This window comes from Canis lupus, chromosome 12, assembly GCF_011100685.1.
Source record: "Canis lupus familiaris isolate Mischka breed German Shepherd chromosome 12, alternate assembly UU_Cfam_GSD_1.0, whole genome shotgun sequence".
NCBI classification, from domain to species: Eukaryota; Metazoa; Chordata; class Mammalia; order Carnivora; family Canidae; genus Canis; species Canis lupus.
The window spans coordinates 8,776,378-8,800,243 of record NC_049233.1 but is presented as its reverse complement, the minus strand read 5'-3'; the positions used below and the strand labels follow the sequence as shown (position 1 = coordinate 8,800,243).

The 23,866-nt window shown below is 39.1% G+C and overlaps 1 protein-coding gene across 16 annotated transcripts in view; it reads left to right on the top strand.

Moving 5' to 3' along the window:
- KIF6 (kinesin family member 6) overlaps window positions 1-23,866 on the top strand; it is a 380,623-nt gene that overhangs the window by 3,192 nt on the left and 353,565 nt on the right. For 12 of the 16 annotated variants that reach the window (XM_038553965.1, XM_038553967.1, XM_038553959.1 and 9 more), the window contains exons 2-3: window positions 707-816; window positions 5,878-5,952. In XM_038553965.1, the coding sequence (XP_038409893.1) occupies window positions 707-816; window positions 5,878-5,952 (185 nt within the window). Of the gene's footprint in view, window positions 1-706; window positions 817-4,227; window positions 4,323-5,877; window positions 5,953-12,066; window positions 12,166-23,866 lie in introns of those variants that run through there. The other 4 variants (XM_038553973.1, XM_038553972.1, XM_038553974.1 and 1 more) reach the window with 4 other exon arrangements.

Here is a 23,866-nt window from a genome sequence, read left to right as displayed (position 1 = left end):
TAACCATGAAGAGAATCAGACAACTGCAGTTGTAAAGGGGTTGGTTAAGACCCTTTATTTCCATATCAGTTTAGAGAGGTTAAGTGATTTCTCCCAGTCCCTTGCTAATTAGTGGCTGAGCTGGGAGGAGAACCTTGAAGATGACATCAAAGACATGAATTACATATGTCTTTTGAAACCACATGTCTTTTATCAAATGCCTGAATATGTCTCACGGAAACTTGGGCTGCTTTGAATATAACTTGAATTAGAGCATTCTTGTGAGCTGTCTGAGAAATCTCAGACCTAGTCCTTTGATCTGCTTTGGCCACTTTGTAAATGCTCAGAAATGCTTATTGGTTGTAGGAAGATGTTAATTTCTGGCACATAATTCCAAAGCAGCGCGTAGATTAATGTCCTGCTCTCAGAACTATTAGTTTCTCAACAATAGAGACACTCAAATGCTCAAATTTGAATACTAGATCATTCAAAGAGATCTGAGCTTTTGGTAGAGCATTGATTTAGGTTTTACTCCTTTTTCTGTTTCATATACTTGTTAGAGTCTGTGCACAGTTCAAAGAGGAAAATTATCCAAATTATACTATATTATGGCTTATCTAGAAAGTGCAATTTTTTATACAATTACAATGCCTATCATAATAACATGGTCAAATTTCAAGCCATAATTTTACCGTGCTATATTCATTTGTTGTCTTCGTATTTGCAGATTTATTCCATAGATGAAGATGAAAAATTAACACCTAACCTGGAAATTATCTTACCTCGCGATCTGGCAGATGGATTTGTGAATAATAAGCGAGAAAGCTACAAATTTAAGTAAGTTTATCTTTTGCCTTTGTTTCTGTTTCACTATTGAACTAACTCTGGTACTGTATTAATATCCACTGTGAAAACATTGGCGCCATTTCTTGAGGGAGAATGTAGTGCAATTCTCTGTTTCATCTAGTAGGTAGATTTCAGTTGTCTTTTCATTGCTGGGCCCAGAGTTGAAAAGACGGTGTGTTTCTGTATCCAAGATGCTGTCCCAAGATCCCAGCCTTTCTTTGTTACATCTGTTTATCTAGTGTTGTCCTTTTCCTGCTTGGCCCGCTCTGGTTTAGCACTTATTGGAAGCTCAGTGTATGACTAAACTCTATTAAAGTTAAAAAACTTAAGATATAACCTGTATGCTTCATAGAACAGCCTTCTTTATAACATAAATGATATTATGGATCTCATAGCACACTCCATATCTCTACTGTCTAAGGAAGTGGCCGCTAGCCACTGGTAGCTCTTAAGCACTTAAAATGTAGCCAGCCTGAACTGGGATGTGTTCTAAGGGTAAAATATATCAAGGATTTTTGAAGACTTAGTGTGGGGGGAAAAATGTTAAGCATCTCAAGAATTTTTTCATACTGATTACATATTAAAATGCTAAAGTTTGGGGTTATATTGGATTAAAAATAGATTATGAAAATTAATTTCACCTGTTTCTATGTTTAAAAAAGTGGCTACTGGACAATTTTGAATTACATGTACACTCACATATATGGATTGCATTATATTTCTCTTGGACAGCACTAAACTGTAGGGATTGGGTCAAGTGTACCTAACAGCCACCCCTGGATTGTCATCAGTGCATTTGGTCTAAATTCTCTTCTAGTAGCCAGGCCTTGAAATGGGGGATTTGGGCTCCTTTATGCTGCCTTTATTCTCTAGTTTCAGACTGCGCTATTTCTTCCATCCCCACTTTTGACTTTCGAAGAAGTCTGAGCCCAAGTTAAAGCTGTATTTGATCTCTGCCTAAATTTAGGTAGTGGATTTCTGGGGCCAATGGCAGGAATCCTAATTGCTGTCTTGCATTTCCCTTTAGGCTGTTTTGCTTGGGCTCTGCTTTCATACTGTTTCTGCCCTTGCCCTTTGCATAAAACCAACTCAGATATTTTTTATGGTTCTCTCGAGATTTCTTATTTACATACATACATATATACATACATTTATTTATTTATGTCTTATAAAAATTCTCTTTGGTCTTGACAGTTTTCCTTTGTGTCTCATTTATGTATGTCCTCCCACTTCCACCCCATCTTCTTGGTCTCCTTTTACTGTAAGCACTGTGGGATTGCTAGCACATGGTTGCGTGGTGAGGTGGTCCTTAACCCTATCTTTTTGGCTCCCCATTGCCTTTCATTTTGATCTTTAAGGAGTAGCCTTAATAATGCATGATTTAATCTTTCTGAAGCAGGCATTCTTCCACTGATGTAAGCATGCTACATACTTCAGTAGCTATGACTTCATGACATCTGGGTGAGGCCAGTCTCTATAAAGCCACAATTTGCTGAAACGTTTTATTCAGCATGATTCTATGTGATTGTTAGGAAACAATTGGCCACATGTCTATCTATTGGCCTTTTCCAAAGTATTCTGTATATAATACAGACACAAACAGTGCATTTAAACATGTTCATTGAAAATGTGTTATTTGCTTATTTTTAAATCTCTTACTCATTCTTTCTAAATCTCTGGATTAAGAATATTGACTTTGGCATTTTGTTTTATTTATTTATATTTCTTTTAGATTTTATTTATTTATGCATGAGAAACACACAGAGAGAGGCAGAGACATAGCAGAGGGGGAAGCAGTCTCCCTACAGGGAGCCCTATGCGGGACTCAGTTTCCAGACCCAGGATCATGACCTGAGCCCAAGGCAGGTGCTCAACTGCTGAGCCAACCAGGTGTCCCTGCTTTAGCATTTTAAATAAAGAAATTAATAAAGTATTTCACTTATACCTATGTTCAGAGATAAATATTTAAATACTTTCAGGGTGTTTTCTCCCAAGAAAATTCATCCATTCAATCAATTAATATTTATTGACCATCCGCTGTGTGCTGTTTTAATGGCTAGGAATATAGCAGGGAATGCAACAAAGGTCTGGCTCTTATGGTGCTTACATTTTAGTGGGAGGAGGTAGATAGGCAGATCCTTTAGTACAACATATATCAAAAAGTGTTAAGTGCCACAGAGAAAAATAAGGCAGGACAATAAGGAGTACCAGGAAGAGGGGCAAGGAAAGAGATGGTTGCAGTGTTTCATAGGGCAGTCAGGGAAGCTGTCACAAGAAGGTGATATTTGAGCAAAGGCTTACAGGAGGTGAGGAAGTCAGACATTCAGATACCCGAGGGATTGGGATTCTAGGCCAACGAAATTCCTAGAGCAAGTCCCTGAGATGGTAGAGTGCTGGCATGTCTGAGGAAGAGTAAAGGGTCTGTGGGGCTGGAGGAGAAGAAGGTCAAAGGGGCAGCAGAGTGTCTAGATCGTAGAGAGCCTTATAAGTCATCATAAGATTCTTTTGGGGAAAAGTCCTTGTAAACTTTCTCTTCCCAAAGTGTTAATGGGAAGGTAATGGAGGGTTTTGAACAGAAGAATGAAATAGTTTCACTTATGTCTTAGCAGGATCATTTGTCCTGGCATGTAGAAAATAGACTGTAAGAGCAGCCTGTTTTAAGGGAGACCAAGCAAGAAACTGGTAGCTTGGGCTGGAGTAGTAGCAAGTGGAAATGCTGAGAAATAGTTGCATTCTAGATGTATTGTGAAGGTCAGAGCTGACAGTTATCAGATGGGTGGGATATAGAGTGTAACAGAGGGAGGGAGAGCAGGGAGAGAATGAGAGAAGGAGAGAGAGAAAGGGAGAGAGAGAGAGAAAAAGAGAGAGAGAGAGAGAGAGAGAGAGGAGTCAGGAGTCAGGATGCCCTAAGGGCTTTGGGCTGAACGTTTGGAAGGATGGAGTTGTCGTGTAGTAGGATGAAGAGGACCAGGAGGAACAAGTTTGGGGTGGGAAAAGGTCAGCATATGCCAAGTTCAAAATGGAGTTTAGAAAAAGCCTACACAACTTCCTAATAAATGAAAGCACCTTCTCAGAATCAGGACACCGAAGTTATGTCTCAGAGTACGTTATTGATTAGCTCCAGGGCCAGGAATAAATTGCTTTATTTCCCTGGGCCTCAACCTCCTTCTCTGGAAAAGATTTGACTGAATTCTTTAAACTCTATGATTCTGTTTTATTCTTGCATGATTTTCAAAAGCTAGCCGATCATAATGACTTTTCAAATTTCTGTGTAACTATATTATATAAAACAAAATATTTTGGGATGATGATATTTGGTCTTTAGTGACCATTGTATGATTCATTGAAACTCCTGCCATCTCTTCGGTTTACATGGTGATAGACATAATTCCTATTATTTAGGGAAGTGAGAGTTGGGAATGGCTGATGGGTTCACTCAGACATCACCAGCAAATCAACATTATCATCACCATCCTCAGAAGCACTGCTGCACTCAGGTAGTACTCCGACGAGCAATTGAGTGGCCATGTACCCTGTTATGTCAGCGTTCATATCTGAAGCTGTGATGCACCTAAAGCATTTCAAGGAGTGTTCTAGGCAAATTGGTAAATACTGCTGTCTAAGATATAATCTTGCCTGCTAAAAACATGGTAGCCAGTGTCTGACAGTCTCTCTCTTTGTGTAATTTTATTATTTGCTTCCTCAAAAAGGAGGTTGATAAGGCTTACAGCTTAATATTAATCAGTTAATATTGATTAAAGACCATGAATTTCATTCCATTTTGTATTTCCCACCCAGCCCCAGACATCCTTCTGAACTCCTTGGTAGTGAAAACAGCCCCACATTTCATGTAGTCACTCCTTTAATTGAATGTGCGCCCGACTCACTTTTAAGTCACAAGGGAAACAGAGACCAGAAGTTCCTGAGCCACCCTGAAAGTTGCTTGGGATGCCCTCAAAATGTTTGTTTTAAAGGTTTTGCTTTAAAGCCACACTACCCCTAATTTTCATCTTGAAAAATCTTAAATATGCAGAAGAGTTGAAAGAATAACACAGTAGCCTCTCCTCTGCCCTTGGTGGGAGATTCACCCATCATTTTGCCATTTTGCCCTATTTTGCCATTTTGCCCTATATGCTTATGCCCCCCCTCTCTTCCTCTCTCCCTCTCTCCCTCCTCCCTCTCTCCCTCTCTCCCCTTCTCTCCCCCTCTCTCCCTCTCCCTCTATCTCTTCCCTTTGGCCCCTCTCCTCCTCTTTCTCCCTGTGTGTCTCTCTCTCTTACTTTTTCATGATCTTTTAATGAGGGGCATTCCAGTAGGTAGGCAACTTGCCACACCATGAGAGTTACTGCTGGTTTCCCACTGTGCCCATGATCGCATACTAAGCTCAGTCACAGTGCCACTGTGAGAGGAGCAGCATCGACACCATCTAGTCTCTCCCCCATGGCCCTGGCCTTGCCAGTCTGATAAAGATACCTCTCTGCAGTATAGGCCCGTTTTGACTTACTGTTTGACTTTTGATTCATGATTAACCAAATGGGGCAAAACTATCCCGAGAGGTAAGTGTCCAACAGCAGGACATAGCACCTATTGATGGAAAATTGATTTCAGTTTGCCAAATTTGATAAATCGTACATTTCACAGCTGCATTCTGTCCTGACAGGTCAGACATCAGAAGTTCTCTGGCTTGTTTACATCCTGTTCTTGGGTTTCAATTTCACACACTTATCTGGATTCGAGTTTGATGCCAGTTGCAGACACTGTCCCTCTTGAGGGCTAAAGAACACACAGTTTATTATTTGGTTCAAAGCTGCGACAGTTTTTCAGAGGGATTTATTGTGCAGATCTTGTCAAAAGCAATACTGTTTACCCACCCTTTGTATACAGGGGTACAACGGTGCAGTGTGGTGGGGACTACAGGGCAAACATTGTGTCAGCTTAGGTAAGCCCAGTGATGTAAATATGGGGTAATTTACAAAGCTTTTGGGGAAAAAATATTAATCCAATTGTGTTTACAGCTCAGTCTTTAAATAATTACTACTTTAATATTTACAGATTTCAAAAGATTTTTGATCAGGGAGCAAGCCAAGAGACCATTTTTGAAAACATTGCCAAACCAGTTGCCGAGAGGTAGGATTGCCTATATTCTGTTTGGTGGGTTCGTGGTTTTTCACTTTGTCTTCCATTTTCAGATAGTTGTGGTAATGTGTTTCGGCATATCAGTCATATACTCATTGCTGCAGGGCGTGTATTAATACCTTCTATTCATATAGCTGTTTGTTTTAGATTTAGATTCTTAACCTTAAAACAAACCAGTGAGAGAGACAGACTAGCCACATTACTCCCATTTTAAAGGCTCTGTAACTCTCTGAGGATCAGAGAGATTTAGCACACTGCTCAGGATTGCATGGCTAGTGATAGTAGAGTCCTGGGTCTGGTACATCACAGCACTAAGTCCAGAACTCTTTCCTCAATACAGAATTTCCAACATATGGTCAGAGTGATGAAGGATGAGGTACCTGGTAACACCTAGGAGGGCTACTAATGGTTGACCTAGCTCTACCTTTGTGTGATAACCACTTTGCAAAGCTTGGCCCTTAGCTTCTAGGCCATTTGTGTTTCTACATATTCAGATAGTTCCAGGCTAGTGACTATTAGAAGCAAACATCAATGAGAGTACCGAATAAATCAGAATGCCATTTTATTAGCATATATTGGCAAACTGTCTTTGGAACCAGACACTCAAGCCTCTTTGATAAGCACACCCCCCTTTTGTAGGAAATCTTTATGAGAAATTATCACTACTTAAGGTTGCTTTCCCATTGTGATATCAGTTGGATTAAAATGAAAAACGTTCAGTCTCCAACGTACGATAGTTCAATTTAGGATTTTCCAACTTGAGGATGGTGTGAAAGTGATAGGCATTCAGTAGAAATCCTATTTCAAATTATGAATTTTGATCTTTTCCTGGACTAGAGATATGCTGTACAGTACTCTCTTGTGATGCCAAGCAGAGGCAGTGAGCACTGCTCCCAGTCTGCCATGTGATCACAAGGGTCAACAACTGATGCACTTACAATCATTCTGTCTCCATATGTCATTCCCTTTTTTGCCTTCAGTACAGTTTTCAATAAATTGCATGAAGAAATCAACACTTTATTATAAAACAGGCTTTGTGGTGGATGACTTTACCCACCTGTAGGCCAACATGAGGTTCAGAGCATACTGAAGCTAGGCTAGGCTAAGCTGTGATGTTTGGTAAATTAGGTTCATGACATGCATTTTTACCTTATTGTGGGTTTCTTGGACAGAACCCTATTATAAGTGGTGGAAGATCTGTACCTGTTAAATAAACCCATTTTTCAGTTCCACTGATCAGTATACCCTGATCAATGCCACAGGCATTGCTGGAAACTCACTGCCACATTTTGTCTTTTGAGCTCCTCAGTTTTATGAATCCTACTCAAACTAAGCCTTTCTCTTTTAATACAGTCTTCCTACACAGTGGGTGAAATGCAGTCCAGTAGGCTTTGGCTTAAAGTTTTAGTTATAGTCCCAATCCAGTAACTTCTACAGATTAAATTCAGTCTCCTTGACTGCATGTCACACATCTTTAAAATTCTCTTCCTTTTTGTAATCTTTTGGGTTATGTCATTTTTCAGATAGCTAGCATTGTGTGTTTTATTTCGAAACTTACTAAAATCATTCAGGGAGAGAGCCTTAGTTTCTGTTTCATGGGTATCTGGTTTTTTCTTCCCATTACTAACAAGCTCTTCCATCTTGAGCCCTTACCCCTCCAGCTCTTGCTGGGTCCTCAGCCTGAAATTGTTTTCCTTCAGAAATCTGCAGGGCTGTCCCCTCAGGCTTGGAGTCTTGCACATATGTTACCTTCTCCATAAGGCCTTCCTTAATTAACTGCATTTGAAATTGCACTCTCTTTCACCTTTCCCTGTTTTATTTTAGCTTTTTAGCACTTATCACCGTCTGACACTCTGTATAGTTTGGTTGTTTATTAGTGTTTCGGTCTGTCTTCTGCTAGAACAAAAGCTCCACAAAGACTGGGATTTGTTTTGTTCACTGGCTTGACAATGACACCCAAACTAATGATGACAAGATTTCAAGAACGACAGGCATTTTTATACAGGCTATTGAGTCTTCTTAGTGAATCCTATCTTTTGCCAGTAGGAAACATTCCTCTTTGTCCTATATATTTTTTTTTTTTCTAAGAGAGGGAGAGAGGGATAGAGAGCAGGAGAGGAAGGAACAGGGTGGTAGCATGGGGAGGGGCAGAAGGAGAGGGAGAGAGAAAATCTGTCCCTCATGGAGAGCAGGGCTCATCCTCTCGACACAGATAATGACCTGAGCTGAAATCAATTTGGATGCTTAATGCTTAACTGACTGAGCCACCCAGGTGCCCCTCTTTGTCCTTAATACTTTTTTTCCTTACACCCCATTTTTCATGAAACTATTTTTGCTAATTTTTTTTCTGTTAGCCTTTATCTGGTTTATCTTTCTCCATCTCTTAATTCAACTGCCCTGTGACATTTTAAGTATGGTCTAAACAAAACATAGCTCGCTTTTCCCTTTTCAGCCACTCAGAGTCCCTACTCTTTAATTGATTACTCTGACCTGTTTATATTTATTAGGATCATGATAATGAGGTTTGGAGCTATTCTTTCTATCTTAAGTTACTTTTTCCATTTACCATACTTTTTGTGTTTTTCCTTGTTTTGCTGTTTGTTGGTTTGACTATACTTGTTGCTGGTGCTGCTTTCCATTTGTTCCCTTATAGTGTATGTTGTACTTCAACAGCAGCAGTATAGTTTAAGTTCAGATATTATTTAAACTCATTTGTATTTTTTCTGGATATCTAAAGTTTTTCCATCTGCCTCTCACTTTGCTCACTTTTACTTTGCCTTTCCTACTCCAGGTCATTTCCAGTATTGAGACCAACTGATAACTGCGTTCTGAATTGTTGTTAACCATTTTTATTAATAGCATTTATTTAAATTTATCTCTGAGTTAATATTTATTACTTCGTTCATCACTGTTTCATATACTCATGTCCACTTCTTTTTTTTTTTAAGATTTTATTTATTTATTCATGAAAGACACAGAAAGAGAGGCAGAGGCATAGGCAGAGGGAGAAGCAGGCTCCCTGTGGGGAGCCCGATATGGGACTTGATCCCAGGACCCTGGGATCATGACCTGAACCAAAGGCAGACGCTCAACCGCTCAACCACCCACATGCCCCTTATGTCCACTTCTTGGATTCCTTCTGTCTTTTCTGGTCATCATCCTTTGATACTTTTTTAGAAAGTTCAAGACTGGAATTTCTGGAAGCTTTTTATCTCCCTTCACAGTTATATGGAATTTGACTGGGTATAGAATAATTCTAGCTTAAACATTTCCTTTCTCTCATAACTGTGAAAATACTCCCCCATTGCCTCTTTGCTTGCAGTGTTGCTGAAAAGATGTCAGTGTTGATCTGGATCTTATTTCTTCTAGGGAAATGCCTTTTTTCCCCCCCTTTCTGGAAGCTTTTAGGATTTTTTTATTTTGTTCTTTGTTTCATAGCAGTGAACTTATTGATAGTGTAGTATAGATATGGCTGTTTTGTAATATATTCATGTATTCTTGCCTCATTCAGCCACTTCAGTCTGAAAACTCTTATATTCAAGCTCAAGGGTCAGGTCATCATATTGATAATATCTTTAATAATTTTAACAAAATCATTTTCTACCCTCCAGCTGTTTATTTTCTCTTTTTGGAACTTGTAGTTCTAAAACTACCACTTCTCACCTTCAAATATTATAACTGTCCATTCCTAGTTTCCATCTCTTTGTCTTTGGTTCTGAGTTCTGAAAGAATTTGTTAGCTCAGTCTCCCATCATTGGTAATTTACTTTTCAGTTGTATGCATTCTCTACCACCTGCCTCTTAAATTTTTAATTTTAGCAATTTTACTTTTCACTCCTAGGAGATGGGGGAAAAAGTTTATTCTTGTCTATTGATGTGATGTCCTCCCTTTTCACTCTGAATGACAATTATTATCTTCTTTTGAATTGGCTTTTTTCCTGTATGTCTTTTTTTTTTTTTTAAATGTTTATGCTCTACTGTTGCTTTCCTGGTACATATTTTCCTCAGATATTTGGTGATTTTAAGAAATGCCTGGTGTTCCCTATGAAGATTAATCTTCAGGAGTACATGCCCAGGGTTAAATTTGGTCACTCCACACCAGGTCCTTTTAAACCTGTTCTGTTGGTTGACACATTGTAGCTTAATTCTGGCTACTGCATACAATTAAACCAAAATAAAATTAGTTCTATTTCTTTCCAAAATGGTATAATTCAGGAGTCTTCCTAATTCAGACTCATTTTTTCCTACCTAAGTCAAAGAGGGATGTGACTGCATGACTACAGAGCTGCATGACCAGTGGTGAGAATTTGTAAAGCTTTACATTTGTGTCATTGGAGATTAAGTAAAAGAATCTTTGTGGTTAGTTGTTTATTATTTGGTACATCTCCTCCAGGAAGTACCTCATCATTCCACCCCTTTTGAACTTTTTCTGAAATATATCCTATGTTGTTTAGTAACGTGCAAAAAGAGCCTTTTGCCATATGAGTTTTGCTCATTGATGTTGGACTAGTTTTTTGTAAAGATAATATTTAGTAGGTACACAAATGTGTATAGTACATGGATTGCTATCATGAAATCATATGAAAGAGCCTGTAGATTTTTTTTTATTTTTATTTTTTTTATTTATTTATTTTTTTGAGCCTGTAGATTTTTTAAAAATGTACTTTTGAAGTGTAGTTGTCATGCAATGTTATATTCATTTCAGGTATAAGGAATTTGTGGTTTTATGTGACGTTTCACCCAGCATTCTGCTTCTCAAGCTGGAGTGCATATATCTTGAGAGAATGTAGTGGTCTATCAAGGTGATGCCTGAAGCCACAAGCCAAACATGGTACATTATCCTAGAGTGCGAATTTTACGTAAGCATTTAAAGAGAGAATGTTAAACTCTAGACTTTCCTAAGATTCTATCACATGCACTTGTAAATCTGCAGAATCTCAGCATTTCATCTAATCTTATGTTTTACCTAAAAGCTTAGGATATGGGAAATTTATGTGCAGTGAGTGCTTTTGGAAAAATTTAGAAATTTAGTGCTTTAGAGGAACATGGTTTGACCAAAATGAAGAGTGCACACCATCAGGGGAATTGGTTGTGCCAAAGACAGAAGTCCCCCAGCTGCCACTGGACAGCTAAAGCATCTGCAGTACAACAAGGCCAACCAGGTGATGATGCTATTAGTCACTCTGTGAACCAGTTCTTTTTAACTTTCGATTTTATCGGGATTGAACAACCAAGTGTGATCTTTCAGTCTATGCTGAGAAGACGATGAAGGGAAAAAGCAAGTTCCCAGGCCTACCACTGGGAGCTCCTAGGGAGAAGTCTGTATTAGAATATTTGGACCATGCTCTGGCTGGATGGGAGGCCAGGGCTTGGTAGAGGAGGTCTTACAGGAGGCACAGTCCCATACTCCCAGGGCGCTGGGGTCCAGCCCCCGCAGGGCTCTAACCTGTGCTTCTAGGATACAGGCTCTGCTGCTGATGCTGCTGGTTGTGTAGCTTGTTCAGTCCTGCTGCATAAGCAGAGACAAGAAGACCAGAATGGGGTAGAAGAGAAGCCACAAAAAAGTACTTAAAAAAATAAACTCAAATCTCATTGTCCATTTTTTCACCTCTGTGTACTCATGCTTCTCCCTTGTCTGGTTCCAACAGTGTGGCAGTGGAATAATCTGATTCAGGCATCAGCCCTGTGATTGAGTTATTGTGAGACTCTGGGTTGGACTTCCCATTGAGGGGAATCAGTTATCCCCTGAGAGAAAGGGAGATGCCAACAAGACCAAGCAAGACTGTTTTGAGGATGAAAAGAAATAGTGTATTCAAATGTACTTTGTAAACTTCAATGCCTTGTTCAGTGTAAGGGTTGAAAAAAATTAGACATATGTATCCTTTTTCCACTTTAAAAATATGCCCGGTAGTTTATGGCTTCAGACCAAAGTGAAGCAGACACACTTCTCCTCTCACTAAGTACAAGTAAAAACTCTGGGAATTATATATAAAAGAAACATAAGAAGATTCTGAAAGATGAGGAAAAAGTAGACTGGCCAGGGGACCTCAGGACCTGAGGAATGACATGGATTTTTGGTGTTTTTTTTCCCCCTCATGTATCCCAGACTGGAACAGACCCAGAAACACCAATAATAGTAGGCTCAGAAAAAGTGGCAAGAAAAGTCTATTCTCTACAGTCAGAAGACTAGGAAAGGGGCAACGCAGTGAGTAGAAACTTTTCTATACTAGTTGCCCTACTCCCTCCAGATACCATGGGAAAATCCCCAGCCCCACCCTGACAGCAAAGGCCTGGCTATCACAAGGCACTGAGTCCACCATTGCCAGGGTGGTATCAGAGGAGTGGGAAGACTTTTCATCCCCACATGTTACCACTTGAAGGTAACAACTTCTCCTTCTCCCCTCCCCGAAGTTGTCATCAGAAGTCACATGGGATCATAGAGTTCACCACAATCTAGAAGTAACAAGGCTTTCCTCACCCTGTTGTGGGATCAGTGGGCATCAGTATGGTGCCCCTCATTCTTCTATCCAGGAAGGTGTCAGATGAGGCTTAGAAGGGAGCCTGAAATCTCACCCTCACCCACAGGAACGAGGCTCCCCCACAGGTGTTAAGATGGATAGATGGGGAACCTGGATTTTCACTGTCACCTGGCAGTGGTAAGGTGATACCTCTTCCTGCTAGCATGGTGTCAGAGGAGGCATGCTAAAACAAGATTGAAGTATGACCTAGAATCTCATGATACAATACCTTTGCTATCCAAGATACAATTGAAAATCATGCATCAAATACGAAATATCAAGAATCGAAAAACATCAGTTTACATAAGACGAAATAATCAACAGATGCTGGCACATAGATGACATAGGTCTGGAATAATCTGAGAAGGATTTTAAGCAGCCACCATAGAAATGCTTCCATGAGCAATTAGAACATGCTTACAACAAATGAAAAGATTTAAAGTCTCAGCAAAAAAATAAAAGAAATAAAGAAGAACCAAATAGGAATTTAGAACTGGGAAGTACAATAAGTGAAATAAAAAATCTGATGGATGGCTCAACAACAAAAAGGAGAGCTCAGAGAAAGGAATCAATGAATTTGAAGAGGTTAACAATAGAAATCACCCAATGTGGACAATAGAAAGAAAATAGGCTAGAAAAAAAGTGAACAGATCCTCAGGGACCCCTAAGAACTATTGCAAATTATCTAACATTCCTGCCATCAGAACCCCCAAGGAGGGGAGAAAGAGAGAGGGGTTGCAAAGTATTCAGAGAAGTAATGTCTAAAAACTCCCCAAGTTTGGCAAAAGGCATAAATTTAGAGCTTTAAGAAACTGAGCAAACCCCAAACAGGATAAGCTCACATCCACTCTAAGACATATCATAGTTAAACTTCAGAACACTGAAGACAATGAAAAAATCTGAAAGCAATGAGTGAGAGATGGTACCTTACCTATAGGAAAAAAGAATAATTTGAATTATAGTGGATTTCTCATCAAAAATCATGAAATCTAGTTGGAAGTAGAATATTCTCAAGTGAAATGATGAAAGAAAAGAACTGTCAGCCCAGAATGGTATAACCAGTGTAATTATCTGTCAGGAATAAAGGGAGAAATAAAGATGTTCAGACAAAGGAAAACCTAAGACAATTAGTTGCCAATATACCTTCCCCAAAAGAAGCAATAAGAGAAGCTCTTGAAAAAAAGGGAAATGAAAATAGGATGAATCTTGGAACACTAGCAAGGAAGAGAGAACAACACAAAGGGCAAAAATGTGCATTCATAAAATAAACTCATTTCTCCTCTTCAGTCTAAAAAACCGTGTTTGATGAAGCAAAAAATAAAGCATTGTCTGATGACAATTACATTATAAACAAAGGAGGGTTAAGGGATGTAGAAGGAAGAAAGTTTTCCATACATTATTCAAAATGGTAATATGTCAACATCAGTAGATCTCTGGTGATGCTTGAAGAGCTCTGTGTCTTCATTGCAGTGATGGTTCCTTGCACTTACACATGTGATGAAATGACACAGAACTTTACATACGTATTGTCCTGGTATCAGCTTCCTACTTTTGGTAACATACTATAGTTATGCAAGAAATAACCATTGAGGGGAACTCGGTGAAGGATATACAGAGCCACGCTGTCCTCTCTTTGCAACTTGCTGAAAATTTGTAAGTATTTCAAAATAAAACATTAACATTTCCGGGCCTGAAAACTTTAGTGTCATTTGTTCTGTGATGTTCCTCTATTTAGCAAATTTGGTAATCTAAACTATTATACTAGGACTTCTCCCCATGGGACTCAGTAAAGCTAATTCCATTAGACATTCATCACAACATGCCTGCCAGTAAACACTTTATTTTTCTCAAATTTGGCTTTTAAGCAGAAAGTATTGGTCATCGCCAAATTATGCAAAAACCCACTGGCTCCCACAGATCTGTTCAACTTCTGGCTACATTTTTACTTCACCAGATGGATTGTTTATAAGCATGTACCTGTGCTTGGCTCCACTTCCTGCTCTAGTGTATTTCCTGATAACATTACATTTCTACCTTTTATGATTTCGCTATTATTCTTAAATATAAATAAGTATAGCACTTTTTAAATTGTATCTTCAACTGAAGACACGGTTTTGTGCTTAAAAACAGGAACACCTATCAGCTTTTGAAACCCACTGAATTATATAAGATGATGACCTGAGGGGGTTCCACCAAAATCTTAATAAGGATCATATTGCCATGCCACCCGCACCTTGTGAACTTGGAGAGAGCACAGCAGTCCACCTAACAAACACAGATCATATTGAGGATGCACACTTAAAATAATGAAATTTACTATTGTAGATAAACAAAAGAGTCTAAATTTGGATGTCTCTTCTTAGGAGCGGCCATTCAAGAAATTGCATGCTACCATCATTTTCGCAGTGAAAACTAAATTAAAGCTGTTTGTGACTTGATAAAATACCTCTAAAAATGGTCTGAGAGTTATATGAAGCAGTTTAACTGCAGAGGCCACTAGTTCTCTGACAGAGCAGATACAAGTGAAAATCACTGGGACAGTGGTAAAAATAAATAGCATTGCTTAAATTTAAAAGACAATAAAAGAGACTGACTAGGGGATCAGAGGTGCTCTCTCTCTCAGTGATGTGACTCCTTAGCTAGAAGATACTTGTTTTAGGCTGGCATGACCCCTACTAAAATGACCTTGAGGCCAGGATTGTGAAGGTCCTGTATTGGGGAGGTGAGCCCAGGAAGCACAAGCAAGGGAGTGGGGAAGTGAGACCATGAAGGAAAGGAAGCCACTAGGAGGTACGTTAAAAGAGTAGGTTACCACTTTGGGCAGCTGGGACTCAATCCCACTAGCACTCTTTGGAGGACTTGGAGAGCATGCCTCAGAGTTGTTCTACCCAAGAGGCAAAGAAGCTCCTCTGTTCAACAACACCTGTCCATTATTGGTTAGGGGCTGCTTCTGGGGTGCTTCTAGCCTCACCTGTACATGGACTAACCCAGCCTCTTAGGCATGGTAAGCCTGTGGGCAGAGGGCCACAGGCTCTTGCAGTAAGAAGTCATTTGCATGAATGGGAACAGGGAGTCAATTTGAGTGGAGAGGGGCCGGAGCACTGCTAACTTCTGCTACAGGACACCCGCATTTCTGCTGATTGTAGCCTGAAAACATCTGGGCTTCTCTCCTCAGCAATCACCCTGACAGGAAAGCAGATTCAAACAAAATCCAAAAGGAAAACAAAACCCAGTGTGATGGGCACTGAGGGGGGCACTTGACAGGATGAACACTGGGTGTTATGCTATATGTTGGTAAATCGAACTCCAATAAAAAAAAAAATACCAAAAAATAAAAAAAAAAGTAAAGTAGGTAAAGGACTGGAAATGAAAAAAAAACAAAAACAAAAACAACAACAAAAAAAACACCCGATGTGATTTGTAATTACATTTTATGTGAGACTGGATTCTTGAAATATTGTGGTACTGAGATGAAGAGAAATTATCTGCATATTTTCTTCCCAGTTTTTTGAAGTTCACATACTCAGTATCATTTTGCCCATTAATCCTTGAGGATAATAGGAAAAGGTTCCTTGTCCATAAGTAATTAAGAACATTCTTTTTTATATTTGCTGTTCCTCAAACGCAGCAAGTGTGCTCCAAGCTCAGGGCCTTTGCACTTGCTATCCCCTCTGCCTGGAACTCTCTCTTGCTCCTGGCTTATACCTCCCTGTCTTACAGTTCTCTGCTCCAGTGTCTTCTCAGTGAGACCTTCCTTGACCACCCTATGTAACAGTCTCCACCCCACACTTATCCTTACCGTGCTCTATTTTTCTTTAGAGCATGTGTCACCAACTAACATACTTTATTCAGTGTTTACTTGTTAAATTTGTTTATTGCCTGCTTCTGCTCACTCAGATGTAAGCTTCATGAAAGCACGAACTTTTCATCTGTGTTCACTGCTATAACCTCAGCTCCTAGGACAGCGTCGGGTATATATTGGATATTCAGTGAGTAACTGTTGAGTGAGAGGATCAGTATGGAGAGGATTATCCTTTAGGGGCTGTAGCTTCCCTTTCTTGCTGAATGCATAGTGATGGGCTCTGTTTCCTGTAAAAGGAGCTTTACTTTTGGTTCCTCCCTGAGGTTTTTTGTTTTTTTGGACAGAGGCCTTTTCAGTGAATCTAAACACAATAGATAGCTGCTTTTTTTGTCTAGTCTGGTGGTTTTCAAAGTGGTCACCCTGGAACTTGGGAGGCATGCAGATTCTCTGGCCTCCCCCAGACCTGCTAAATCAGAGCAGTCTGTTCTAACAAGGCCTCTACGTGCTTCCAATACACTAAACTAAAACTAAAGCTGCAGATTGTGTGATCTAGGCAGACAGCTTTACAGAGGGTACCCATGGTATTCATCTTGCGTGTTATCTTTTCCAGAGATCTGACCTGTACTGTGAACAACTTTACAATTCTGAAATTTTGGTGTGGGTTTATAATTTCCATGCTGTGTCTTTGTAAAATGAGCGGAAGCACCTCATCCTCATGCTGGGGCAGGCCTCCTGGGTGTGAGTCCCATGTGTGGGGCCCCTTGTTCCGAAGGGCACCTGTCTGGGTTTAATACTCTATTGTTATTATTTACAGGACAATTAAAAAGTAACAGAGAAATCAGAAACTATTTGGCTAAGGTAATTAATCAGTTAAGATTACAGGAATTTAAACACTTTCTCTAAAGAAATAATTGAGGGAGACTCTGTAACATGTCAAGACCATGGACTTTGGAGCCATAAAAGTATGGTTCACCTCCCACCTTTAATACTTGATAGTTCTGTGGCTTTGAGCAGATTACTTACTCCATCCATGTCTCAGTTTTTTATCTGTTTGTGGGAAAATGGCTCCCTAATAGCTACTTCGTTTGCCCTGAGGACCAGATAAACTGGACATGAAAAACACACGCCCCAGTACACAGTGTGGGCTCAGGAAGTGTTAACTCTCACCCATTTTTGGCTCCTCACCAGTAGTTTTCTAGACAAAGATTTTTCATTCCAGTCCAGGGTTTTACCAAGTTATGAAGGCTTTTCTTTATGGATTTCCCTCCCCTACCCCCTGACTCTTGTTAGATTTAGTTTCTCCTGAGGCACAAATCCACATTTTTATCAGAGATCTTTACTTTGGGACATGAGGACGCAGTCCCAGATGATCCAGAGATATTTCCAGTTGTTATTATTCACCTTCTTATCCTCCCAAAAGATGATATACAAAGAAAGCAAATGGAATGCAAAGCCTTCTGGAAAATTCTTCCTACACAGATGTACAGTGATTGATTGCAACTGGCAAGGTTTTTACTATAGTTATTTGAATTTACAATTGACTGGCAAAAAGTACAACCATAGTTAAAATATGTTGTTTAAATTGCTGGGGTAAACACAGCAGTAAATTTAGTTAGTGCACAATCTAAATGTCTTCTTTTAAAAGTTGCTTTACTTGGAGCAGATCTCTGTTAGAAGAATTTCTGTCATTCTTGGTGAATTTGGCCATTCCTATGCTTGGCCAGGTGTTTTTGGTCAGATTTTTAATGTACTTCTGGCCAAATAACATGAACAGAATTAATTACTGTTATTTGGTAACAGCGAGAATATATTTGATTTTATACGGAGCTTTGCCAAACTCATACCACCTGCACATGTATATTATCTCAGTTTTTACAACAACCTCATGGATAGAAAGGCATTATTGTCCCCCTTTTTGACGAGAAAACTGGGTCTCTGAGCATTTATTTTTTTTAAGATTTTGTTTATTTATTCATGAGAGACACAGAGAGAGAGGCAGAGACATAGGCAGAGGGAGATGCTGGACTCGATCTCAGGACCCCAGGATCATGACCTGAGCCGAAAGCAGACACTCAACCACTGAACCACCCAGGCACCCTGGTCTCTGAACATTTAATTGACTTCCCCGGGGTCACACGGCAGCTATCACTAGAGCTGAGACTAGAATAGATCTTTCTTTCCTAGTCCTTTGATCCTCACATTGCTCTATCACACAGCTGTGTTTATATATTTCATTGCATTTCACTGGGATTACCCTTGCTAAATTCACCAGGGATGTTGGTGTCACCCAATCAGCGGGCAACTGTCAGGCCTCCTCCTGTTTGACTTTCAGAAGTATCCAACAGTGTTAACTCTTTCCTTTTGGCCATTATAAATTGGCAAAACTGAGGTGTTGGTTTTGTCTTGGTCAGTGTTGGGGGAGAGTGGTGGGCAGGTGTGGGAAGTGAAATTGCAACTTCTCTTTTATTTCCCATCTCCTGGATTTTTTCTTCCTGTGCTCCAGAATCTCTGATCTCTGTGGTTCTGTACTCACTGTGCCCTTTTCCTGGGCTCTGTCACATGTTCACATCCTCCAGGTGATGTTTCTTCCTCTTGTCCATAAAATGTCTTCATTCAATGTAGCTATTCTCCAAGGAAAACAATTAGATTGGATAAATTAACCATTATCCGTGACTCGTTCAGCTAACCTTTATTGAGTGCAAGCTATCTATCAGGCACTGAAAGTAAGTTTTAACATTCTTAACTTTCTTGGAGGAATTTTTATTTTATAAAAAGATCCTTATTTGCCAAAATCAGGCCAAGACTGATAGCATCTCAGCCATGATGACAGACTGAAATGAAAGATGTTACGCTCTGCATCAGAAGACATTTTGAGCAAGCATTCAGTGATGTCATTGCCAGACCTGCCATCCTCACAGATTCTGATAAGGGGGAAACCCATAGTTTCCAGTGGGATGGTTGTGACCCTGTGCTATTGTTTCTGGCAGCCATGGGACCAATGGGACCAGAAAAAGGAATCTGAGTCAAGGACAGCAATGCAAGGATGCCCAGGACTTAGGAGGCGGATCCAGTGCTAAACGTGTTACCCAAATAGAAATGGGCTGGGGCTGTTTGAGTGTCACTCTTGGCAGAATAAACTGGGCACTTCTGGACAAAGCAGACCGCTGGGGCAGGAGCAGAAGCTGGAAGAGTGCGGGTACGGAACGAGACTCTTGAGGGGTCACCGTGGACTATGTGGTGGTGACAGTTATGAATCCTCATAGCCTTGGCCAGCTCATGACTGATACACACAGGGAAGGTCCTAAGTGTGCGAAAGGCCTGGGGGAAATCCCTGTTTCTACATGTCCTCATACTCTTGCAGTTTTCTTGCTTCCCTTGGATTTTGTTCATTCTGACCAAGTGCATCTAATTAAATCAAGGCCATGTTTTATAAGTGGGCTTGATCTAATTTGTTTATACCTAACATTGGCCTCAGTAAAAATTTAGAAATTAGCTTTTCCCCCCAGTTTTGTTGAGATGTGACTGCAAAATAAAAAGTGTATATATTGAGATTGTATAATGTAGTGTTTTTTTTTTTTTAATTACTTTTGAGTATACTGAATGTTCAAAAGCAACATGATGGTTGTATAAATCATGTTTAATGCTTCAATCTAAGAAGTTTGAGTCCAGTTCTCTGGTGAGAAATGCAAAACTGATATTCTTCCCTAGTAACTGCAATTGAAATGTAGCGTGTCCCTTATATGCTCAAAACCCTTTCAGTGGCTCCCTGTTTCATTTGGAGAAGAAGCCCAGCTCTTTATGATGACGCAGAACCAGCTCTAGCTTCATCGACCTTGGCTCTGTAGCCACTCAGAGCCATACACTGAAAAGGGTTCCAGGCTTGGTTTAATCCTCTGCTGTTGCCATCTTGAAATTCCTAATAAATTACTATTTGAATTTTCATTTTGTAAGCGAAGTCCGGCGGGACAAAGAAGCATATTCCTGAAGAGAGGAGATCCCTGGAGCAGCAGGGTGCACATATGCTCATGGTCCAGGAAGCAGCTGGCATACACACGGGCTTGGGCACTGCAGGCAGTGTCCACCCAGTAGCATTTGGCCAGCTGTACACCTCAGAGCAGTTCAGGTCACCACAGGGCCATGACGGGTTGGGCATGCTGGGACTTGCAACTAGATGGGGAGTGTGACCACTGTAGCATCAGCAGAAGGGCATCGTGGCCATGCAAGATAGCAGAGGCTTCCTAAGGGGCCAACACCAGGACAGCCACAAGAGGCTGACTGCCTCTGTGCATCCCCAGAGCTGGTCCTAACAGTGTGTAATATTTAACCCTCCAGCCTGAGCAACAGAACAGGAACTGCTGGCACTCAGGGAACAAACTTTATCAGTAAGCTATTACAAAATAAAAGTAAACATATGACCATTGCACTGGTTTTCTTGCTTCCTTGGATTTTGTTCATTCTGACCAAGTGCATCTAATTAAATCAAGGCCATATCAGAGAGTTATCATATCAGAGAGTTAGAATTCTTTAGAGGTTAGAATTTTCAGTTTTGAAAACGTTGCAAGAAAAGCACATGTCCACAAGCTTCGAAACAGAAATTAAAGATCATTCAACAGAAAAGGACGCTATTTGTATATGAAACTTCAGATGAACCAATTAATGAAGGAGATAATTTTAAAATGAAAGATTTCCTTCTAATCATAGATATAGTGATAAAACACAAATATGTGTTTTGGATTATGCACATATTATGAAAGCCACTTCTAGTTTCTTACTCTACCTCCATGAGTTATAGGAGATGTCAGAGCAAATATTTGTCAGAGCAAATATTAAAATGCATTGGGTATATTTGCATTTAAAATTACACTCAAACTTACATGAAATTGATTTGTATGAAGAGTTCAGTCTTTATCTTCTCTAAAATAGAGAAACTATTTTATAAGATTCGTCAGCTTAAATGTACTAAAATTTATACTTTGAAGTAATTTATAAGCAATGTATTTCAATGTTGTCATAGCCTATAAAATACTCGTAATAGCCCCAGTGACAGGTGGATCAGCACAAAAATCTTTTTTGAAAGTAAAAATTATTAAAAATTATTTGTATGTTACACTCCCATGACTTACTGGAGTTTGTACCTTTTGACCACCTTTGCCCATCATGGTGACTACAGTTAACAGTACTGTATTGTATATTTAAAAGTTGTTAAGAGGTTACAACCAAAAAGTTCTCATCACAAGAAAATAAATTTTTGAAACAACAAAACTATTTATGATCTTGCATTTGCTGATGACTTTCAGTTAAATCAATTGAAAATGATGTGAAAGATATAAATTTGGTGATCTAATAAATGAATATGTAGTAAAAGTAAGCCAGGAAAATTATATGATCAATCAAGACATATTAATACAGTATTTTTATAAATTATATATAATATATAAGTATTAACTAATAATAAAGTTTTGTATGTATAAAATTATAATACCAATTTATTTAGCCAGTTGAAAGTTTATCATCATTCATGTTAATACCATTATCCTTTGAATTATAAGCAACCCCTATATTATGAATACTAAAGTACTTTTAAGGTATTTCAATACCTCTAACAGCACTTTTTTTCTTTTTGAATGAAGGAGCTCTGCATTTTCATCATGCACTGGGTCTCCCAAATAATGTAATTAGCCCTGCCAAAAAGGTCCTCCAAGATCTGCTCCCCTTTTCTATACAAAGGGGCACTTACCTTAAAGCTTTCTTCCTTTTTTCTCTTTGTTTAGTCACTATGCTTCAGGTTTTAATACTCCAGAAATCTTCAGCCTCAAGTAGGGCTTTTGCACTGGATGTTTTTTCTGCCTCGAACGTTCTTCCCCCAGATACCTACATAGCTCACACTGTTACCTCTTTAAAGTTTTTGCTAAAATGTCACTTTCTTAATGAGCACACCCAATGACCCTAGTTAAAACTGCATCCTGTCCCTCTCCCTGACTACCACGGACCCTCATATCTTACTCTGCATTTTTGTCTGTTGTACATCATCTATCTGCTCTGCTAGAACATCAGAATTAGAATGTAGGATTTCTATTCTGTTAGCTTGCTCATGACTCCCAAGCATCAATAATGCTAGAAACCCAGTGAATATTAGTGGAATGAATGAAGTCTGAAACTGTTAGATAAACGTGCGGTCGCTATGCAAGCCGAAATTATTCACATAACTGCAGTGTGTTTTTCTTTGTTGTACAATAGGCAAATTAGATTCTTGATTCCTCAAATTGTTTACAGCTAATGCTTTTGTATTTCCATCTATGTTAATTAATGAAAATTCCCATTATAGAACCATATACTCAATGCATGCTAATTAAATTGTGTTGTTCATATAATTGTAGCCATAAAAGGCTTTCAGAACTCTAAAAACTTTGTTATAAAAGCTTACACAGTTGAAATAAAAAGAAAACCCCAGTGGCTGAATTCTTTATTTGCTTGTTAAGAATATTTATCTCCTATGAGACCCTGTTTAGCCTCAATCTAAATGATAATAGAAGTACAGTATGTTTTCACTTAAGAGTGTCTGTATTTTCATTCTTAATTTAGGTGAATAGGCAATTGTGTCAGGAATTATTCAGAAATAAAATATTCTTCATCCACAGCTCTGCATAAATTCATTTACTAGCTTGTGTTCACTCTCAAGCACTAGGATCTTTGAAAATCAATATTCTTTTTTTTTTTTTTTTAATTTTTTATTTATTTATGATAGTCACAGAGAGAGAGAGAGGCAGAGACACAGGCAGAGGGAGAAGCAGGCTCCATGCACCGGGAGCCTGATGTGGGATTCGATCCCGGGTCTCCGGGATCACGCCCTGGGCCAAAGGCAGGCACCAAACCGCTGCGCCACCCAGGGATCCCATCAATATTCTTTTTATTTCTGATTTAATTTTGGTTTATCATGAGGACACCAATTTTTTTTCTCACTGAGACAAAATCAGGATTGTTATTAAACTAGGAAGCATCGTTTTTTTAAAAAAAATAAGCTTGTGCTACATGCCACTTTGAAAAAAATGGAATTTTTTTTTTAATGGGAGAAATTGTTTCTGAAAGTTACTGTGCTCTCTGTATGTTTCTGGTAGAGAGAGTATTTATATCAAGACAATAAAATTTGGATTTCCAAGGAAGCCACCAAAATTATGAAACCCTTAAGTAATATACCAAAACTATTTTCTAAATATTGATATGACATAAAAACTTGATTAGCTTCTTTAAATTATAATTACAAGGTTGAAAATCATGATGGTAGTTTCATATCGTATTAGATGAAAGCATGGCTCCAAAGATTTCTCAATTTCTGTGTGATATTCATAATATTATATGAGTAATATGAATGAAAATTTTATGGTATAAAGAAGATCCAAAGATAGATACTACAAAGTTGTTGATTCTATAGTTTCTTGATCTATTTTATCTTTAATATCATTGAACCATGGAAAAATGACCAGTCTAATATTAGTCTCCAGGACTTTCTCAATGGCAAGACATAGAAACCTACCACAAATCCAAGAGAAAGGACTTTATGGCTTATGTTACTAGGAAGTCGAGAAATG